Source organism: Leptinotarsa decemlineata, unplaced genomic scaffold (genome assembly GCF_025532065.1).
Source record: "Leptinotarsa decemlineata unplaced genomic scaffold, Ldec_3_MD MMD2_tig00000008_RagTag_RagTag, whole genome shotgun sequence".
NCBI lineage: Eukaryota > Metazoa > Arthropoda > Insecta > Coleoptera > Chrysomelidae > Leptinotarsa > Leptinotarsa decemlineata.
In genome coordinates this window covers 4,971,926-4,990,750 of record NW_027412537.1, presented here as the reverse complement: position 1 = coordinate 4,990,750, position 18,825 = coordinate 4,971,926, and the positions used below count along the sequence as shown (strand labels likewise).

The following is an 18,825-nucleotide window of genomic DNA, read 5'->3' as shown; positions in this document are numbered from 1 at the left end:
AACTATACGTAAAATAGTTAAAAACAAACCTTATGAACGCAAGACGCGATTTGATACGGGATTGCCAAAACCTTTAGATGTGTATCGAATAAAATCATTTAAAAAACAATATATGACTGTTACAAAAGCAGTGAGATTCCTACACCTGAAATCATAAGGAAGAAATTGAATACTTCCAGCCATAATGTGCGCTGCTATGGCAAAACTCTTCAGAAAACACACGTCAAGCAGTTATGAAAAGAAAAAGAAGAGTGGAACTGCGTAACGAATACTTAGAACAAATAAATAAATATAGGCAAGAACAACGGCAAATTTTCTATTTGGATGAAACTTGGTATGACACTCACGACACAGTTACGAAAGGGTAGACTGATGGTTCGAGAATGTTTACGCCAAACATGCCTGCAAACAAAGGATCGCGACTAATCATTGTACATTATGGAAGAAGCGAAGGATGTGTTCCGAATTCTTTGAAATTATGTGGGAAAAATCTTGAGGACTGCAATGTTGACTATCATAAGAACATGGAAGCTAATATTTTCGAGGAATGGTTTGAAAACACATTGATCCTAAATTTGTATGCGAATAGTGTAATAGTTCTTGACAACGCTTCCTATCATTCGCGACAGCTCATCAAAGTACCGAATAAAAATTCGAAGAAAGATGAAATACAAAGTTTTTAATGGATAACAATTTATATTTTATTGATTACTATACCAAAAAACTACTTGAAGTTTTACAGACAAAAACATTAAAAAAAAATGTATGCCCTTGAGAGTATTGCTGAAAAGTATGGACACACCATACTGAGACTTCCCCCCTATTTTTGTGTGTTCCATCCCGTCGAGTTGATTTGAGGAAAAATGAAACAAAGCATCAGGCGTAAACATAATTTTCCATAATTTGATGAGAAGGTAATAGATCTAATTAAAGAAGAAGTATTCAATATTACCGAAGAAGATGGCAGAAAAGGATTAAAAAAGTAATTTTAGTTGAAAAAGACTATATGGAGATTGGACACTTCCATATTTATGGTGGAAATAAATTCATTATTGATGTGAATGACGACAGTGATAGTGAAACAGGGAATATGGAAGAGGAATTATCAAAAGCTTTCGAAGAAAGTTAGTGAAATGTTTTTGAATTGATCGACTGTATATAAATGTGAGTAAGTAGTATTCAGAAGTATTTTCAATTATCACCCTCTCATTTCAATCCCTACTTTCCCATTCACCTATATAAACACATATAATATATATATATATATATATATATATATATATATATATAATATGTGTGTATATATATATATATATATATATATATATATATAATATGTGTGTATATATATATATATATATATATATATATATATATATACAATATATATATATATATATATATATATATACATTATATATAGTTATTGTGATTCTCATATGATCACAAATGATTATTGAATAACGAAATGAGCTAACTATATTATTAAAGGTGAGCTGTTGGAAGGTAGGGGGTACTATATCGATTACTTGAACTATACACATGAGATGATATGCAAACATTTCAAATTCAACGAAGAAACAAACAGGTTCCTGTTGGATTACTAAGACCTCCAGTACTAGCCAAGTAGAAACAACAGACAATGTATCAAATAAAAATCGAAAATATAGTCATAGAGAATAATAATAAAAATGCTCTTGGTGAGCTGTGCATGAAAAATAAAGTGTTTTTATGTTACTTTTCGTTCGACATCTCTAGTCAACTATTGCCAAGAGAGGACTTTCTTATCGTGTTTTTTCTCGACCAAAATGAACCAATATCTTGTCCTGTCTCTTGAAAAATCTTCTCTTGTCTCGTTCGAGATGAAACAAGACGGGACAAGAGATGAGAATATCTTGTCTTGGCGGCAACCCCAGCTCCAAACCATTTGATATTTTTTGAAATAATACATTTATTTCAATTTATCATTTTTTCGAAAGACATTGTCTTCAATTCTTCCATTATTGAAATTTATTCAGTTGTTTTCCAGTAGGAATTTACGGATCGTGAGAAAGTTGAAAGAGGTGAATGGTACGAATTTTCTTTACAAAATATTCATTTTCCCAATACGTATATATATATTTTCTCGACACAGTCATCAGATTGATTTCCATTCCTCAAATTTATTCACTAGAAATACATTTTACGCAGTGACATGTTTATCTTTTAACACCCGATTATATATGTGCGTGCATAATGCAGTTAAAGGTTAAGAGTAGAAATAAGGAAACTACGTAATACGTAATTGCATTGTTCAAATGCATGAAATAATCATATTTTGCGAAATGAAGTGATAAAAGTTAAAGAATTCATTCTATGTCAAAACCGATAAGAATATGAGATGGTTGGCATATTTATGTATACTTTGAAAAATAGGACTGCCAATATGAATCGGCAACACTATATTTTTTCAATACAGACTATACCTTCAGTTTGATCTTCCTCTTGAAGATGATCACTTGGTGATCGAACCACGTATCGAGGTGTTAAAATAAGGGTTTGGTGTTGGGAAAAAACTCCAGTAATATTCATCACTACACGAAAGGTTTGAGAAAATAACCGGTTGGATTCGAATTCAGGACCACCAAGTCAAGAACTGGATGCTTAGCAACATCATCATTTCTTCGCTCAGTGTGATGGATTTTTTAAATATAATTATTTTTGGAGATTTCACAAAAATACCCAAACTTTTGGTATATAAAATTGTCAAAAACATTCTCATAAATTTGTTTTATAAAAAAAGAAAAAACTTGTTCTATGAATTGTAAGCATCTATTGTTTATGTAAATATTAATAGATGCCTGACATATACTAATTTTGATTATATGTACATATGTACATTAGTAAATACTGATGAATGTATAAAACACCAATAAATTATCTATCTATCTAAATAGAAAATGTAGCTAACAAATGGGAAGGAGAAGAGGACGTGCAAATCCACCAACGTAATGATCAAGTTATGATGAATGGTTCAGCAGAAATTTCAACGAAATCGTTATCATCGAAGAGAAAAACGAAAGAAAGAAAATCACACAGAAATGTTCCTTTATCACTGAGAATGATTTTGAACATCTTTGATAAGTTGATTTGGAATTTGACTTTCATTTGACTATATTTTTTGTCATAAACATGTATTCGTCTTTGTGTTGAATTCCTTCTTAGAGCCAAAGCCCACTAATGCTGTTTCAGCTCACAGTAATTTTTTATAGATTATATTCTGTTTCATATTTTTCATTTATTCCATGATTTATACATTGGGTACTATACATATTGTTTCAAAACAAAGGAAGTACTGCTCTTAGATATTAAGGTGAGATTGAATACTATTTGCACAATTTCAGACGACAGGTATATAAAAACCCATATTACTAATATCGGTGGCAGAAGTGGGATGAGTAGACTTGAGTGGATTCAGTGGCGTGCTTTTCGAAAAATTGAATCAACAAAAACACAAATTTTAATAAAAGGAATGTTCAACATGTAATCAGAAAAGTTTAGGCAGAGAAATTGGTTTATACAAGAAAGAGCAATGTGCTTCTTCTAGCGTTTTGAAAGCATCCAAAAGTCTAGTGTCTTTTATGTTCCTTTACTTCATGCTGTTTTACATTAGTAGAAAATATTGGTATTTTCATGTACAGCATGGAGTCAGTATCAGCTCATTTCTCTATAGCACTGATTTGTATGTTTGCATATTTTTCAAAATAATCTTATGATCCAAAACCAGGCAGCGCTGTGTGAATCGGACATGTCTCATCGGTGGTGCTAGGCTGGACTGAACTATCGCAAAACTGTTCCTTTTGGGTCTCTCTCGTGTCCCGTATATGGTGACTCAATTTTCGAATATCAAAGATGAACGAGGCTACCCAAGACGATTAGTTGCAAAGCAAAGCTGGTTCATTTGTTTGAAGGTGGTTGACAATGTTTCGTGGTGTATTTCATCAGTTCGGACTTCCATTGTCTAATATAATATTAATTGATTTGACAACCCTGAGAAAAAATGTAAAATGATTAACCGAAAATAACAATTTTATTGAACAAAAAACTGAAATTACAAATAAATAACATACAAGCAACAACCAAACAAATAAAAGCTGAAAAAAAAATTAAAAATATTATTAGCAAAAATTGAAAAAATAAAAAGATTTCAAACCAAGTTATGTCACGACGTTTCGATTGTTAGTATCCACAATCGTCTTCAGGTGATAACTGGACTTATTCCTCCGAGATCTGACTATTTATAAATCGTTCGAGTGCTTTCACCTATGCCCTCTTCCCGCTTCATTGGTTTTAGCGGGAGATGACCGTTTGGCGGGAGTTGGTCGTTTTTTCGCTTGATAAGAGGTTTCCATATGTTACGTATCTCTACGCTAGCTTGACTAAATGCGTTGTTGGGCAACATATACGCGTCTTCTTTGAATTTTCTCCCAAACCAGTGTTCCTCTTTGTGGATGATTTCAGCTTGAGCCCACTTGATGTTATGTTGATGAGTCCAAACATGCTCTGCTATACCGGATTTGCTGGTTTCTCCTCGCTGTGTATGTTTCTTGTGCTCAGCAATGCGAACTTTCAATGGCCTCTTAGTTTCACCGATGTATGATTCTCCGCACTTGCAGGGTATCCGGTAAATGCAATTCTTGGAATCGCAGTCCGCGTTTGGTGGCCTGGTTTTCGTGAGGCTGCTACGGATAGTGTTCCCAAATCTGAAGCAAGTCCTGATGTTATACTTGGACCCAATGCGTTTTATCCTTTCCGGTAATCCTCTGATGTAGGAAAGTACAAGTACTGGTTGTGGCGGCTTCTCTTCCTTGTGGAGTTCTTGCTGTCTTCTAGCTAAGGCCTGTTCTACCATTGCTCTGGAGTAACCATTCCGTTGAAGGTCATTTTTGATGATGCCTAGTTCTTTTTCGAGACCTTCCTTTGTATTACAGAGCCCAAAAGCACGGTCTAGTAGAGTCTTGATGATTCCTCTCTTAGTCGATTGATGGTGGTTGGATTTCTGGTTCAGATACTGTCCTATGTGGGTGGGTTTTCGATAAACAGATGTTTCCCATTTGGTGTCGGTTCTCTTCACCAATACGTCTAAGAAAGGCAATTCGTTGTGGATTTTCTTCTCCATTGTGGGAGTGATGGAAGAACGTAGTTACATAACTTGGTTTGAGATCTTTTAATTTTTATTTTTTCAAATTTTGTTAATAATATTTTTAATTTTTTAATTTTCAGTTTTTATTAATTTTTCAATTTTTATTTGTTTGGTAATTTCCGGTTTTTCTTTAAGAAAATTTTTATTTTCGGTTATTATTTTTTAATTATTTTTTTCAGGGTTGTCAAATCAATTTATATTATATTAGTCAATGGAAGTCCGAACTGATGAAATAAAGATGGTTCAGCCTACGACCACTGATGAGATCTGTCGGTTCGAAACAGTGAGGTCAACTGTTGGATCACTGCCTTGCAGTAAAATATAGAAGACGAATCTTGTTCGGAAGGTTGATGTCGAAGCTTGGCTTTGCAACTGACTGCCTTAGGGAGACTTGTTCATCTTTGATATTTGAAAGTTGAGTCATCTATCGATTTCATAGATGATGTCTTCGTTAGGGGAGATGTCATCGCCTTCACTTCCAGGCTTGGTCCCTTCTGAGCGGTTCAGCCTAGCACCACTGAAGCACCATTCGATCAGGTGGGTCGAAACAGCTCCAACGTTCCGCTAAATCACTTGTCGGCTGAAAAGAGTGGTCAAACTACCAACGCTGACATGAAAACTTGGCAAGCTAAATTGCATGTCACACACACACACCAATAGGTGGTTACACTTTTGTCTAGCTTGAGTTTACGCAGTTATTTTTATCAAGTACTCTTCTTAGTTCTTCACATTTTGCCTTGAATCGAGGACCGCCTACCCGGTACAGATGATGCCCAACAGGCTGAAACAGCTGTTTACTGGTGGCTCTTAAATTGAAATCAAATTGAGAATGATCGGAATAATACTCATCTATTTATCGTTTCTTTTTCATGAAATACTCACCTTCTAAGTGATAGGTCATCCAAGATATTCCAATATACTGACTTTGGGGGTATGATGGCTAACAAAATCCCATAACGACTTTATCTGATGTGGATCCAAATTCATTCTGCCGAACAGGAAAGGTTTGGTGATGTTTACAAAATGTTTGTCGACGATGTTAATAACATCGTTATTGCTCAAAATCAAATTTTCAATGCCCGTATGGGTGATTTTCGCTCCCTTGGCAAGAATTCCACTCACAAATACGTCGTCTATCCAAAAATAGTTAGTTTTTTGGGCCTCGGAATTCAACTTAAATATAGCAGCTCTTGGGTAGATGACGGCAAAGCCAGAACAGTGGTAGGGGTAAAATGAATCAGGATACTCTTCGATAGGAACACCCCACCTACCTTCACGTAATACAGGATTTCCATACATTCTGGAACACAATATGTTTTCAGAATCTTTGTTTTCTATGTCATATAAATGCAGGAATGTCTTCAAGTTGGGCATGTTGACGAATACATCGTCATCCAATTTAACGAGATATTGCACATTGGGACAGTGGTGAACCATATACTTCAATAACATCACATGTTTATAGGTTAGATTGTGGTAACTATCGATGAAATTACCTTGTAGGAAGTCTCCTTCGGTTTCGTACTCTTCCTCGATTTTGTTTTGGACATTCTCATCAGTTACCAGTCCTGTCGCGAACAATACCTTGACTTTGTTTGCTTTATCTGCCCAAGTTTGTCTGATAACTTTTCGTTTTTCAAAATTACCAGGAGCTGTATGAACTATAACTATGAAGAGTGGCGATTCGTCTTTACAAACTAATGGTAAATGCATGAAAGAAAAGCTTATGTTTATTAGTTTGGAGTAGTCTGGATCAGATTGTAATTCTTCGAGATTTTTGTTAATATGTTTCAAATGGATATGCTGATACTCGGTAGGAATATTGACATCATTAGAATTAGTTACGTGCATAGCCAACATTAACAGTATTGCCATGGATACCAAAATGATCAAAAACAGTTTGTGTTTTCCCATTGCTGGAATGTTCGTCATGACGTACCTGTAAAAACAAAATCAATTGAAATGTTCTTTCTAATCACAAACGGGTTAGGTAAATTCAAAGTATCTAACTGATCCTACAGGATCGAAATATTATAGGGTCAGGCAAAAATTTACAAACTAGATAAGTCGGTGCAAATAATATATCAGCTATAGGTTCCCCTACGTAAGACCGCCAAATGGCTAAGAAAAGAATTCGAAACTTTATCGATTCCGCAATCCAGTTTGATGTATCTTCATTATTTACAAGTGGCCTTATATAAAAAACATTCGAATTTCTGAAGGAACTTTTAGAAATGAACATCAAAAATACTGAACTATGTGGTGAAATAGTTGAATAGAACATCCAGCTTACACAATTTGCATGGAACAGAATTGCTCCATTGTCTCCTTTCATGGCTAATCTGTTCATGACTAAATTTGAAGTGGAAGCACAAAAAGATTTTAATTACTTTCCATTGACTCGTATTTGCCATAGGAAACGACGTCGAGGGTTTCAAATGTGATGTATATAGAAATAACTTTGGCGAACTCGCTTCACCATAACATCTGGTCAAGCAAGAGTCCAAACAGGGGGGTTTTATATGGATGATCTTAAACTTTATGCCTCTGGAGAGAAGGATCTCCATCAGTCCTTGAGGGTGGTGGAAGAGTACACGCATGCTATCGGTATGAAATTCGGGATAGACAAATGTGCAATGGTTCATCTCAAAAGAGGACGATGCGGGGACTACGGAGAGGATGTGCAGCTCGTAGATGGAAGCATCCTACACCATCTGGATGCCGGAGAGACGTATACTTACCTCGGGTGGAACAACGCCACTCACAAGAGGTAACCGCAGTGAAAAACTCTCTCCGCGGCAAGTATCAGCACAAACTTCGACAGATCTGGTCATCGGAGCTGTCGGGGAAGAACAAAGTTGCTGCAACAAATATGCTTGCCGTTCCAATCTTACTCTACTCGTTTGGAGTAGTGAAGTGGACTCGGGAGTACCTGTATCAACTCGACGTAAGGACCCGAAAAATTATGCATTTCTATAGGAGTTTGCATCCCAAATCGTCCGTTCCACGGTTGTACTTCCCCGACAACAGGGAGGTCGTGGACTTTTGAGTTTGGAGTGTCTACATGACAGAATGGTACTGGATACAGCCTGTAAAGTCGTCAGGAGTTCGGATCCCTTTCTCTGCATGGTCCGTGACCATGAGAGAGCAGGAATTGGAGCTGCCTTAGGGCAGCTGCTCGAGCAGCTGATGAACTCGGTATAGTTTTCGACTCTGAACGAGGTGACTACAACTCTGTCACCGAGTTGGAACCCGTTCAGCAAAAAGATCAGATAAAAGCCGCAGAGATCACCTTACTTCTGCGGAGACACAGGGATAAGCCAATGCATGGGGTCTTCTTCAATAATATTGAAGACCTTGGCTTATCAAAGCGCCTGACATTCGCTTTTCTCAGGTCGAGTGGGCTGAAGTTGGAAACTGAGGGGTTCATCATGGCTTGCCAGGATGGTGTCTTCAACACCTTAGTCTACCGCAGTCGCGTGATGGGTATAGAGGTTCCTGACACAAGGTGCAGGGCCTGCCGCGAGGCGCCCGAGACCCTAATGCACTTGCTATCAGCATGTCCGGCATATGCGGTCTCGGCCTATATCCATCGACATAACGCGGCCCTAAGAGTGCTATATTACCATCTACGGCACTCTTACGGTATTGACGAGACACCGGTGTTGCCCTACGCTCCGGAGGATATTGAATCCGTTGTGGGGAACGAGAAGTGCCGAATTTATTGGAACTATTCGTTCCCCACCCTCAGGCTCATACAAGCTAATAAGCCTGATGTAGTCCTTCTCGACCACCAGACCAAAACGATGGTCGTTCTGATTGTTGGAGTCCTTGGTGGAATGATGTCTTCTCTACTCTCGAATCTCAAAATCATACCGGCTTGCCGCACTAAGGCAGAAATCTTAGCCGCACAGATGCAGAAGGCTGTCATTCTTGGCTCACTGCGTTTGCTCAGGGCACATGATTCTCGGACCCAATGATCACTTACCCCACGGTGTGGGGAGTGGTCATTGGTTGACTATGCTGGCGCGCCCTCCCGAATGTATCGGGGCTTCGGGGATAGGGCCTGACCAGCGCACACTACGGTGAAAAAAAAATGGACTTTATTCATCAAAAATAAATTAGATGAACAGGAGGATTATCAGCATAAGCTGTTTTTCAAATCAACCTTACGAAAATATACAATAAAAACTATAATAATAACAAGTATAGAATAGAAGATAAATCAACCAATACAACAATAAACACAATAATAAAAGCTTGATTGAAATGAATAATAATAAGGGTTTTGCAAAAATCGACATACAGAGCACCAATTACCAGGATTTGAGCAGAAGTTTCAAGCGTTTTTTAAATGTCATTATCGTGTAAAGTCTGAAGTCACTGGGCAACTTATTATACAGCTTAGCGGAAATATAGGAGAAACTTCGAGTAAAAAGTGCCGAGTTGTGTTTGGGAATGACCAAGACAGATCCATTTCGAGTATAATAGTTGTTAGTCTGGGAAAAACTAACAAGTCTATTATATAAATAATCAGGTTTATTTGTTAATAGTAATCTATGTGTATTTGTGAGGATGTGTAGAGTGCGTAGTTTTTCAAGTCTTAACCATCCGGAGTCATCAAACCTACTACTGATGTGATCAAATTTACGTATACCGAAGGAAAATCTCAAACAAGAGTTTTGAATTCTTTGGAGGCGAAGAGAGTCGTATTGAGTAAGTGCAGGTCCATATATGCAATTGCAATAAGATAATTTAGAGAAAATTAAAGTTTCGCAAAGCTTAAGTTTGAGTTGTGTAGAAAGAATGTTTCTATTGGGAACAATTTGTCTGAGAATGTTATAAGACGATTTACAAAGATGACTGATATGTTTAGAAAACCTCAAATCGGAGTCAATCCACAAACCCAAGTTTTTGCATTCAGAAGTGAAAGGCAAGGCAACATCATTTATGTGCATCTTGATGAGATTGGAAATAAGGCTCCTTTTAGATTTGGGTCCAAATAACATATATGATGATTTTTTAGCATTCAATTTCAAGTTATGTGCGCACGAGACGTTATACAGTGAATTGAGATCTCTATTTATCAGTTCTTGTGCTTCCAGGTTGCCTTCCGGAAAAGATAAGTAAATTTGAGTGTCATCAGCGTAGTGATGGATATTGCAAAATTTAATACATTTGTAGAAATCTGAGATATAGATGTTAAATAAGAGAGGTCCAAGAATGGAACCTTGTGGAACTCCAAATTTGGTGTTAAGAACTGCAGATTTTAAGTGATCAAGGCTGATACACTGAGTTCGATGTTCCAGAAAGCTTTCAATAAGATCTACGGCACATTTATCAAAACCAAAGTGACTAAGTTTATTACATAAAAGACTGTGGTCTAAGGTATCAAAAGCTTTACTAAAGTCCAATAAAACTAGACATGTAACATAATTTTTATCGGTTGCTTTGAAAATATCATCCGTTATGGAGAGGAGTGCGGAAGTCGTGCTATGTTGAGAACGAAACCCAGACTGAACGCTAGTTATGATATTGTAAGAAGTGATGAATTCAATCATCTGATCTTTGAGAATCAGCTCAAGCGTTTTAGATAGGGAGGGTAAAATACTAATGGGCCTAAGATCAGAGTAATGTGTCGGAGAGTTACACTTAGCCAAAGGAATCACAAGTGCATGTTTCCAAGGGAAAGGAAAACACGAGGAAATGATACACGAATTCAGTATAAAGGTGATGTATTCCAAGAGATGTGTTTCCACCAAACGAATCATTCGAAGTGAGATGCTGTCCGAACCTACGGCGTTGCTTCTGATTTTATTTAAAAACTTCTGTACAGTATGTTCGTCAATGGGAGAGAATCTGAAGAATTTGCAGTGTTCTTAGTTTGGTACTTTTCTAGAAGCGATGATTGAAATTGTGTTTTGTCAGGGAGGGTAATATTGCAAAAGAGCTGATTGATTTCATCTAGATTTTTCAGGTTAGGTGGTAGTTCAGGGTTTGACTTCTGACGCAAGATGTCTAAATTACGTAATGATACTAACACTTCCCCAAACAAACAAAAGTATGAAGGAAATAGCTAATAGTATCAGGCATCTTTCACACATAAAATAAATCAATATGAGAAAAGTTTTCAAAACTGCTTCAGCAAGTGTTGGGTTACCCCAACACGGGATGACGGATAAGAAAAAAAATGGCATTTACGAAATAAGATGTTAGGATTGCGATTGTCAAATTGAGACGACGAGAATACCTTGTTAAAAGGGACATATTTCATACATTTGTTTTCCAATATATTTTGGTTTCCAAACAACATAAAAGTTATAGGTAGATAACAAGTGAAAATTGGTATAATAACAGATGGTAATTAGCATTAGGTACAATAACGAAATAACACAAGTTATTCTAGGAATCAATTCAATTGCTTTCATCATGCAAGAAATGAAGGGTACAGTCGGAAAAAAAGAAACATCAAATTAAATCGGTAACTTATTAATATTCAATCGATGTCACTTGCTTTTTATATCAATATGGTTGTCTCAGCACACTAACCAAAGTATCTTCTATTTGAGTCTTCCACAATCTTCTTGAATCATTTCGGGGTATCACTGGTTCCGTCACTTTCTTCATTGCGAAAAATTTTTGTAGAAAATCCTCGTCTATGGACTTTTCCAGAAAAGAGATAAATGAAGGAGATCGTGATATTTTGCTTTTATTGTTGGATGTTTTCCATTATACAAACTCTGCAGTGGCTTATCAGGAGTATTTCTTCTAAGAGTTTTTACTCCGCCTTTTTTAATTTTGAAGAGCTGAAGATGTATACATCCCAAACATATTTTTATAACACAAGTTCTCTTCTTGTCGCTGACATGTTCAACATTCGAATTGGTCTGGTAGGAAATTAGGTAAAATGACGAGAGGTGATCAGTTCAGTTTTGAAAAACCACATCTCCTCCACAGTCAACTGCAGCAAATTTAGTGGGTTTGATTCGAGTATTCCTCAAAACCTCCTGTCAGTTTTCTGGAACCTATTTGTATGAGTTTTATTCAATTAGGCTTATATCACGATCACATATTCATATAGAAGTAGTTGTTTCTAAAGAATTTTATGTAATTCAATAACAATTAGATACCACCATTATTTCGTTTTTGAGAAAAAATTGACTGATGGGATTTTTCCCGTGTAACCCTCAGGCGGTTCGTCCAGATTTGTATAAAAACGACCGTAAAAATTTCATTTTAGTTATCTCCTGATGATAATGTAGTTGGAAAAGTATTTATGATGGGATTAGGGAAAAATAAAATTGTATTATTGCATTATACTCGCGATTTTCTCTCAAGAATGATTCTTTCATAATATTGAGGTGATATTTTATTTCCGTTCTCTAGTTTGATGAAAAGTACGGAAAAATAAAATACCTATGTGCTAGAAGATCGGTGTTAGTAAAAGAGAAAAGATCAGCAGTCTCATGAAAAGGGGTACCTCTGAAATCTATAATTCAAACATGTTTACACACCTGCATTTTGTCTTCATTTAGTTCACTATAATAGTCATCAACTCAAATGAAACATCAGCTTTGTCAGAGTTCTTCAGTTTATTTTTCTCAAAGACAAATGTGCCCTTACGTTCTAGCAGCAGACAAATTCTATATTTTGCATTGTTTTTATCTAATTCGTGGAGAGAATGAAATATATAACTGAGGTATCATAAAATGTTTGCACAGCCAAACTTAATACTATTATTTGCTTGATATCAGTGCCGGCTTTAAAATTGCGAGGCTCTTGGCGGCCGAGGCCCTTGTATACTTATAAGAAGATTCATAACTAAATGAAAATATTAAGACAGCAAATTTTCAATGATACAGCAAGTATGCTTTAAGAGATATACTTGAAATGAAATCAAAAAGTACTTTGGAGACTTCTTAAAATTAAAGCATTATGATCTAACGTATTAGATACGGCATTTTCATTTGAGGGAATAAAAAGAGCTGCCAACCGATATTATTCAATCGAATTTTTCAAATATGTTTTAATAATGTTTAACCTCGAATAGTCTCTTTTCACATACTTCTGTCACAGGTTTACACAGTAATTCTCAGGATTAATACTGTGGTGGGGTACACCCCACCCTACTAAATGTAGGGTGTTTCCTTAATACGGTACAAAACTACAGAAAGTGAATTGTAAAATTCCGTACAGTTATTCGAAATATGAGGAGCTCATTTAGCCGTGTCTAGATCGAAATTATTCTGCCCAGTGGCGACTCAGTGGCCACCGTAGCCACTGGTAAAATAGTACGCCATTATCGTGTCTTCTGCAGTTTGGTCTCTGTTTCAAGATTTTCAAGATTTATTTGTAGGTCATCATTTTTACAGTTTTTGCAGTTATATTTACAGTTAATATTTCCCTCAGTGTGAGGATGGATGCACCTAAGTAACTAAAGTACTTGTGTTGTGCTTTCCATCTACCACTCAGGGTATTCAATTATATACAATTGACTGTCTTATACCTATATCTATATACACGCGCTTCAATATAGTTAATTGATTTACAGAATTGATGAACATTAGGAATGATGAAGAGCTTGCTGAACATTGTTTATATTTAGCCGAATAAATCGAGAAGTTCGGTATTGGACATAATGAACGTTTTGATGGATTTTTTGAATGTATTGAGATTGGAATTGTTTCTTATGTTAGCTGGCAGAAGATTGAATAATTTTGGGCCGTGATAGAAAATACATCTCTGTGTGTGACTTTTATTAAATGTTGGTATGTTTATGGAAGAGCTAGTAACGAATCTTGTTTGTTTTTCTTTGTTTGTTGATTGAAGTGTGAGTTTGTTTGTGTACACCCAAACTAAACATTGGTGGATATAAAGTTCTCTTGTTTTCAGTAACTGCGTTTCCTTATATAAACATTTGGTAGAGTATATTTTAGGTTTCTTGAATAGTATTTTCAAGATTGTATTTTGAGATATTTGGAGGGTATTGATGGAATTGTTAAATGTACCACCCCAGGCAGCAATACAGTATCTTATTACAGATTCTGCTAAAGACTGGTATATGGTGATCAAATTTTTGTATTCCAGAATATTTCTCAATTCATAGAAATTTTTTGTTAAAAGTCTGAGCCGTTTAACAACATAGTTTATGTGGTCATCCCACCTCATATGCCGATCCACTATAACTCCCAGATACTTAATCATTTTCGTTCTTTCTATAACAGCACAATTGCAATTTGTTGTATTAGTACACTCTCTGTCATGTATATGGATTATGTTATTTCCAGGTTGGTCATTCTGTAATAGGGTGAATGTAATAAATTTAGTTTTTTTTACATTCAGACTCAGAAGGTTGTGATTAAGCCATATCTGGATATCTTTCAGTCCTTTTTCTGATTTTTCAAATGCCTCCTTCCAATTACTACCTGTGAATATGAGTGCTGTATCGTCCGCATATGATATGAGATGACCCCCAAAATTGTTGATGAAACAGATACTATTAATGTAAACAAGAAAGAGTATGGGACCTAAAACTGTTCCCTGTGGTACTCCTGTTTTCACTTTCATTGCTTCACTCAGACTATTATCAACTTTGACCTTTTGTGTCCTATGTGATAGATAGTCTTCCAAAATATTATATGTTGGGCCGCGTATACCATACCCATGTAATTTTTTTAATAACATGTCGTGATCAACAGTGTCAAATGCCTTAGCTAGGTCTAGAAATATAGCTAAACATTTTTCTGATCTATCCAATGCTCCAATTATTTTTTGTACGAAATCTAGTACTGCTTTTTCGGTATTGGAGTTGCTAATGAAACCGAACTGTGTGGGCAGATAAAGCTTCTGAAAATACGACTTTCTGGTCTCTTGTTTCCTTTAGGTATATTTAGTTTTGTTTTAGAAAAAAAAAATAAAACTCACTTTGACTCATTCTAAAAACTATGCATGGAAAACATAAAATAAAAACAAAAAATGAAAAATAAATTGACTTCCTGAATGAAAATCTACAGGATTCATATAAGGACAGTAAGCTGACCAATTTCGAGGTCCTGCACTTCCACTCCAGCGATTAGAATAGGTGAGGTCGAGATGCTGACGAACAAAAACACTGAAGTGTATTCCTTACACCACATGCTGGCTCTTACGAGAACGGCTACATCTTGACTTTCTTTAACCGCGTGGGGATTGTCCGTAAATAAAATATTTGGTGATGGTATGCCATCGTATGAATCAACCAGCTACAAAACATTGCTTTTGGGTGAAAATTTCGAAGCAGTAGAGCTTGTACCCGATTAATGTGATATGGGTGTCGAAGGTTTATTTCCAGATGGTTTTGGGGATGCAGTGTAATTTTTCTTGTACTATTTGAATTATATTTTGATATCGCATTAAGTATAGTTCTTGTAGTTCAAGCGTTGTTACAGTTTCTGATATTCCAACACGTGCATTTTTATTAGAACTTCCAGATTCACATAAACTTGACTTTAGATTTTCAAATGTTCTAGAACTTGGAATTACTCTATTAGGATATACGTCCTGGTGTATTATACCCATTTCTTTTGCATTTCTATTAGCTAATCCATACATGTCAGCAATTTCATTGCTAATTGAGAACAATAGATTTACAAGAAAGTGAATATTTCGAAGTGATACTATCTTCATTCGGGTTTGAAGGCCGTCGTAATTTATTGGAACTGCATCCTAAAGTTTCGTCAGCAAGAGTGGCTGGCTTCTTCAGAGTTTATTCATCTCGATAATTCACCGATGACATCGGCCTTCAAATCCGAATGAAAATAGTAACACTGAAAATCTCAGCCCCGAAAGCCTTAACCAATTTACCATTTCGAACTGAAATTTCGGAACATTAATCTCTTCTAACTGTTCATAGGAACTTTTTTTCTTAAAACTATCCATTTGATTCCACCAGCACAAGCCTGAAAAGTATTCTATAAAAAATTTAATGTTTCACTGTTTTATCAAGATATCAGCTTGTTGAGGTTACTGAATAAACTGTTTGATATATTTTCCAAAGAATGGAAATGTAGTCGATATCATAATCAGAAGTTAATTTGATTTGATTTGAAAGGGTTATATTTTTAGGAGTGATTAATTTTTGGGAAAGAAAGTTTTTTGGCTTTCTATTACTCCATCTGATACAAAAAAAATTGGATGAGAGAATCTTCCAAAGAAAGGAAGGAAGTAATCAATTTGAAAATAAGTAACTCTATACACGTTGAACGGGTTATCTATTGTTATTTGTTTGAATGATATCTGATTCTTATTCCTCAACAAATGTTCGATATACAAACTGAATAGAGAAAAGTATCTTCTGTATAATTCAGTGTTCATATAGAAGTATTTGTTTCGAAAGAATTTTTTTTCTTTCGTGTAATTCAATGTTTATATGAAAGTAGCTGTTTCAGGAGGACTTTCTTTCAGTTTGTGTCTGAAAGTTACTTCTTTGCATGATCTACACATCCATGTATAGAGTTACTTATTTTCAAATTGATTACTTCCTTCCTTTCTTTGGAAGATTCTCTCATCCATTTTTTTTTTGTATCAGATGGAGTAGTAGAAAGCCAAAAACTTTCTTCCATTAATTTGATTTATCTTTCATATCACTGAAAAGAAGAATGATATGTAAATTATGAGCTCAGGGAGAGGAGGAACTTATGTTTGTATTGCTAAAGATGCCAACAGCTTATTTATGTCAAATGTTGAGAAACTCACTGGAAAATGTTTTATATTCGTTTCAGAATATTCCAAACGGTTCATATTCTTCTAGTTGCTTGAAATGCTGTGAAGAGGAGAAATCAGTGAAAATAGAAGTCAGTTGTTTAAAGTTATTTTCTGTATCCTTTATTCAAAATGAATTTCTACAAAATAAATAGGTCAATCAATCAAACAAATATATAGATATCATCTGACGAATTGTATTTGCTATCATGATTTATTAGTAAATTCCGATTTAACTGTTGTTGATAGCTTCATTTAATGATGAAGTTTTGATTCAAATTGTGTAACCGACCGTGCTGATTATTGTATTTGCCTACGTTCAATATTAAGGAACAAATAAAGAATAACTACCTCAAACAGAGATAAAACATATCACCTCAAGGTTTTTTTAATTATCCAGTTACTGGAAGTTTGAGATTCATTCAGGCATGATATTTTTCCGATGTAATATGACTCCCCTTGATCACATGCTCCTAGAAGCCCTGGAGGATATTCCGGAGCGATTCAAGGACATCCTCGATGAGCTCCGGCTGGCGATCAGTTGTGGACAGGTACCTGAACTGAAACCCGCCAATTTGACCACCAGCAACTGGACCATTCGCCTAACTATAGAATAGGACACCACACATCGAACAAGAACCGCAATGCCTAAGGAACACGATAAAACCCGCTAACGGTACTAACCTAGAAAAAGTGCATTGTACACCTATACACTGTGTAACAACGAAAACTTAACAGAGCCGTTTTTTAATATAAAAAGTAAGATTTTTAAAAAAAGCTCGGACACGTCATTTCTAATTAAAGGGGGACACCTTTCAGACTAATCAGATTTTTTGTAGTACGTACCCCCTCGGAGGGGTGCGTCCGACGGGCCTTATTTAGATAGGGAAAGTAGGTCGAGTGGCACCTTGTTTTGAAGGTCTTTCGAATACCTTTACAACTCTGTTAAAAGAAAATTTTTGTAACGATTAGTTTTCGAGATAATTTGAAGTAAAAATTGCCATGTTATAATACATTAGACAGACCAATCGGTAACTTGTATGCCTAAATAAAAAATTTTTCGAGCAGTTCTTCTTATCAGTTTTTTGTTAAATAAAATCCTTATTTTTAAATAAATACCCACTCCTCTTCTCCCAGTTTTCATTAGTACATCGTTCGATTGTTTTGTTTAAACGGGTCGTGTATTGTTATTTGTTTGAAAATGCCTTACACTACTGCTGAAAGCGTTTCAGTTATTGCTTTATTTTTTGGCAACGACCAAAATGCTGATAGAATATCAATTTTATTTAACGAGCAAAACCCTGGTAGACACCTAAGCAGAAATCACGTTCTGGATTTGGTCACAAAATTCAGGGAGACAGGTTCGGCTTTAAATAAGAAAAGAAATATTCAGAGAAGGGTAGTGAATGACGATAAAGCGATTGGAGTGATTGGTCAAGTCATCGCCAATCCCAGGTTGAGTACCAGAGGTTTATCAGCAATGGCCGGAATAAGCCATATGAGCGCATGGAGAATCCTTAAAAACCACAAATTCCATCCTTAAAAAATTAAACTTGTTCATGAACTCAATGAGGATGATTTTGACCGAAGACAGGAGTTTTGTTAGGGCATGAGTGAGAGATTGATGTAAAATCCCGAGCTGCTTTATAACATCTGTTTTTCGGACGAAAGCTCTTTTTATTTAAATGGTTGCGTGAACCGTCACAATTGCCGTTATTAGTCGGATGAAAACCCAAGACAATACGTAGAAATACATACCCAACATCCCCAAAAGTTGAATGTCTGGGCCGGAATAGTAGGCAATCATATTATAGGTCCATTTTTCATTGATGGAAATTTAACCGGTGATTCTTATTTACAACTTCTTGAAGAGAATTAGTTGAAATAATTGAACAGGACCCAAG

The 18,825-nt window shown here is 35.8% G+C and overlaps 2 protein-coding genes across 8 annotated transcripts in view; both read right to left on the bottom strand.

The window, feature by feature from the left end:
• LOC111505656 (uncharacterized) overlaps positions 1-18,825 on the bottom strand; it is a 168,992-nt gene that overhangs the window by 96,476 nt on the left and 53,691 nt on the right. The gene's annotated exons all lie outside the window — the stretch shown is intronic.
• Positions 1-18,825, bottom strand: part of LOC111505657 (beta-1,3-galactosyltransferase 1) — a 35,056-nt gene that overhangs the window by 1,348 nt on the left and 14,883 nt on the right. For 3 of the 6 annotated variants that reach the window (XM_074170898.1, XM_023160501.2, XM_023160503.2), the window contains exon 2: positions 6,065-7,121. In XM_074170898.1, coding sequence (XP_074026999.1) covers positions 6,080-7,114 — 1,035 coding nt within the window. In that variant the 5' untranslated portion in view covers positions 7,115-7,121 and the 3' untranslated portion in view covers positions 6,065-6,079. Of the gene's footprint in view, positions 1-6,064; positions 7,122-12,696; positions 12,865-18,825 lie in introns of those variants that run through there. The other 3 variants (XM_074170899.1, XM_074170900.1, XM_023160500.2) reach the window with 3 other exon arrangements.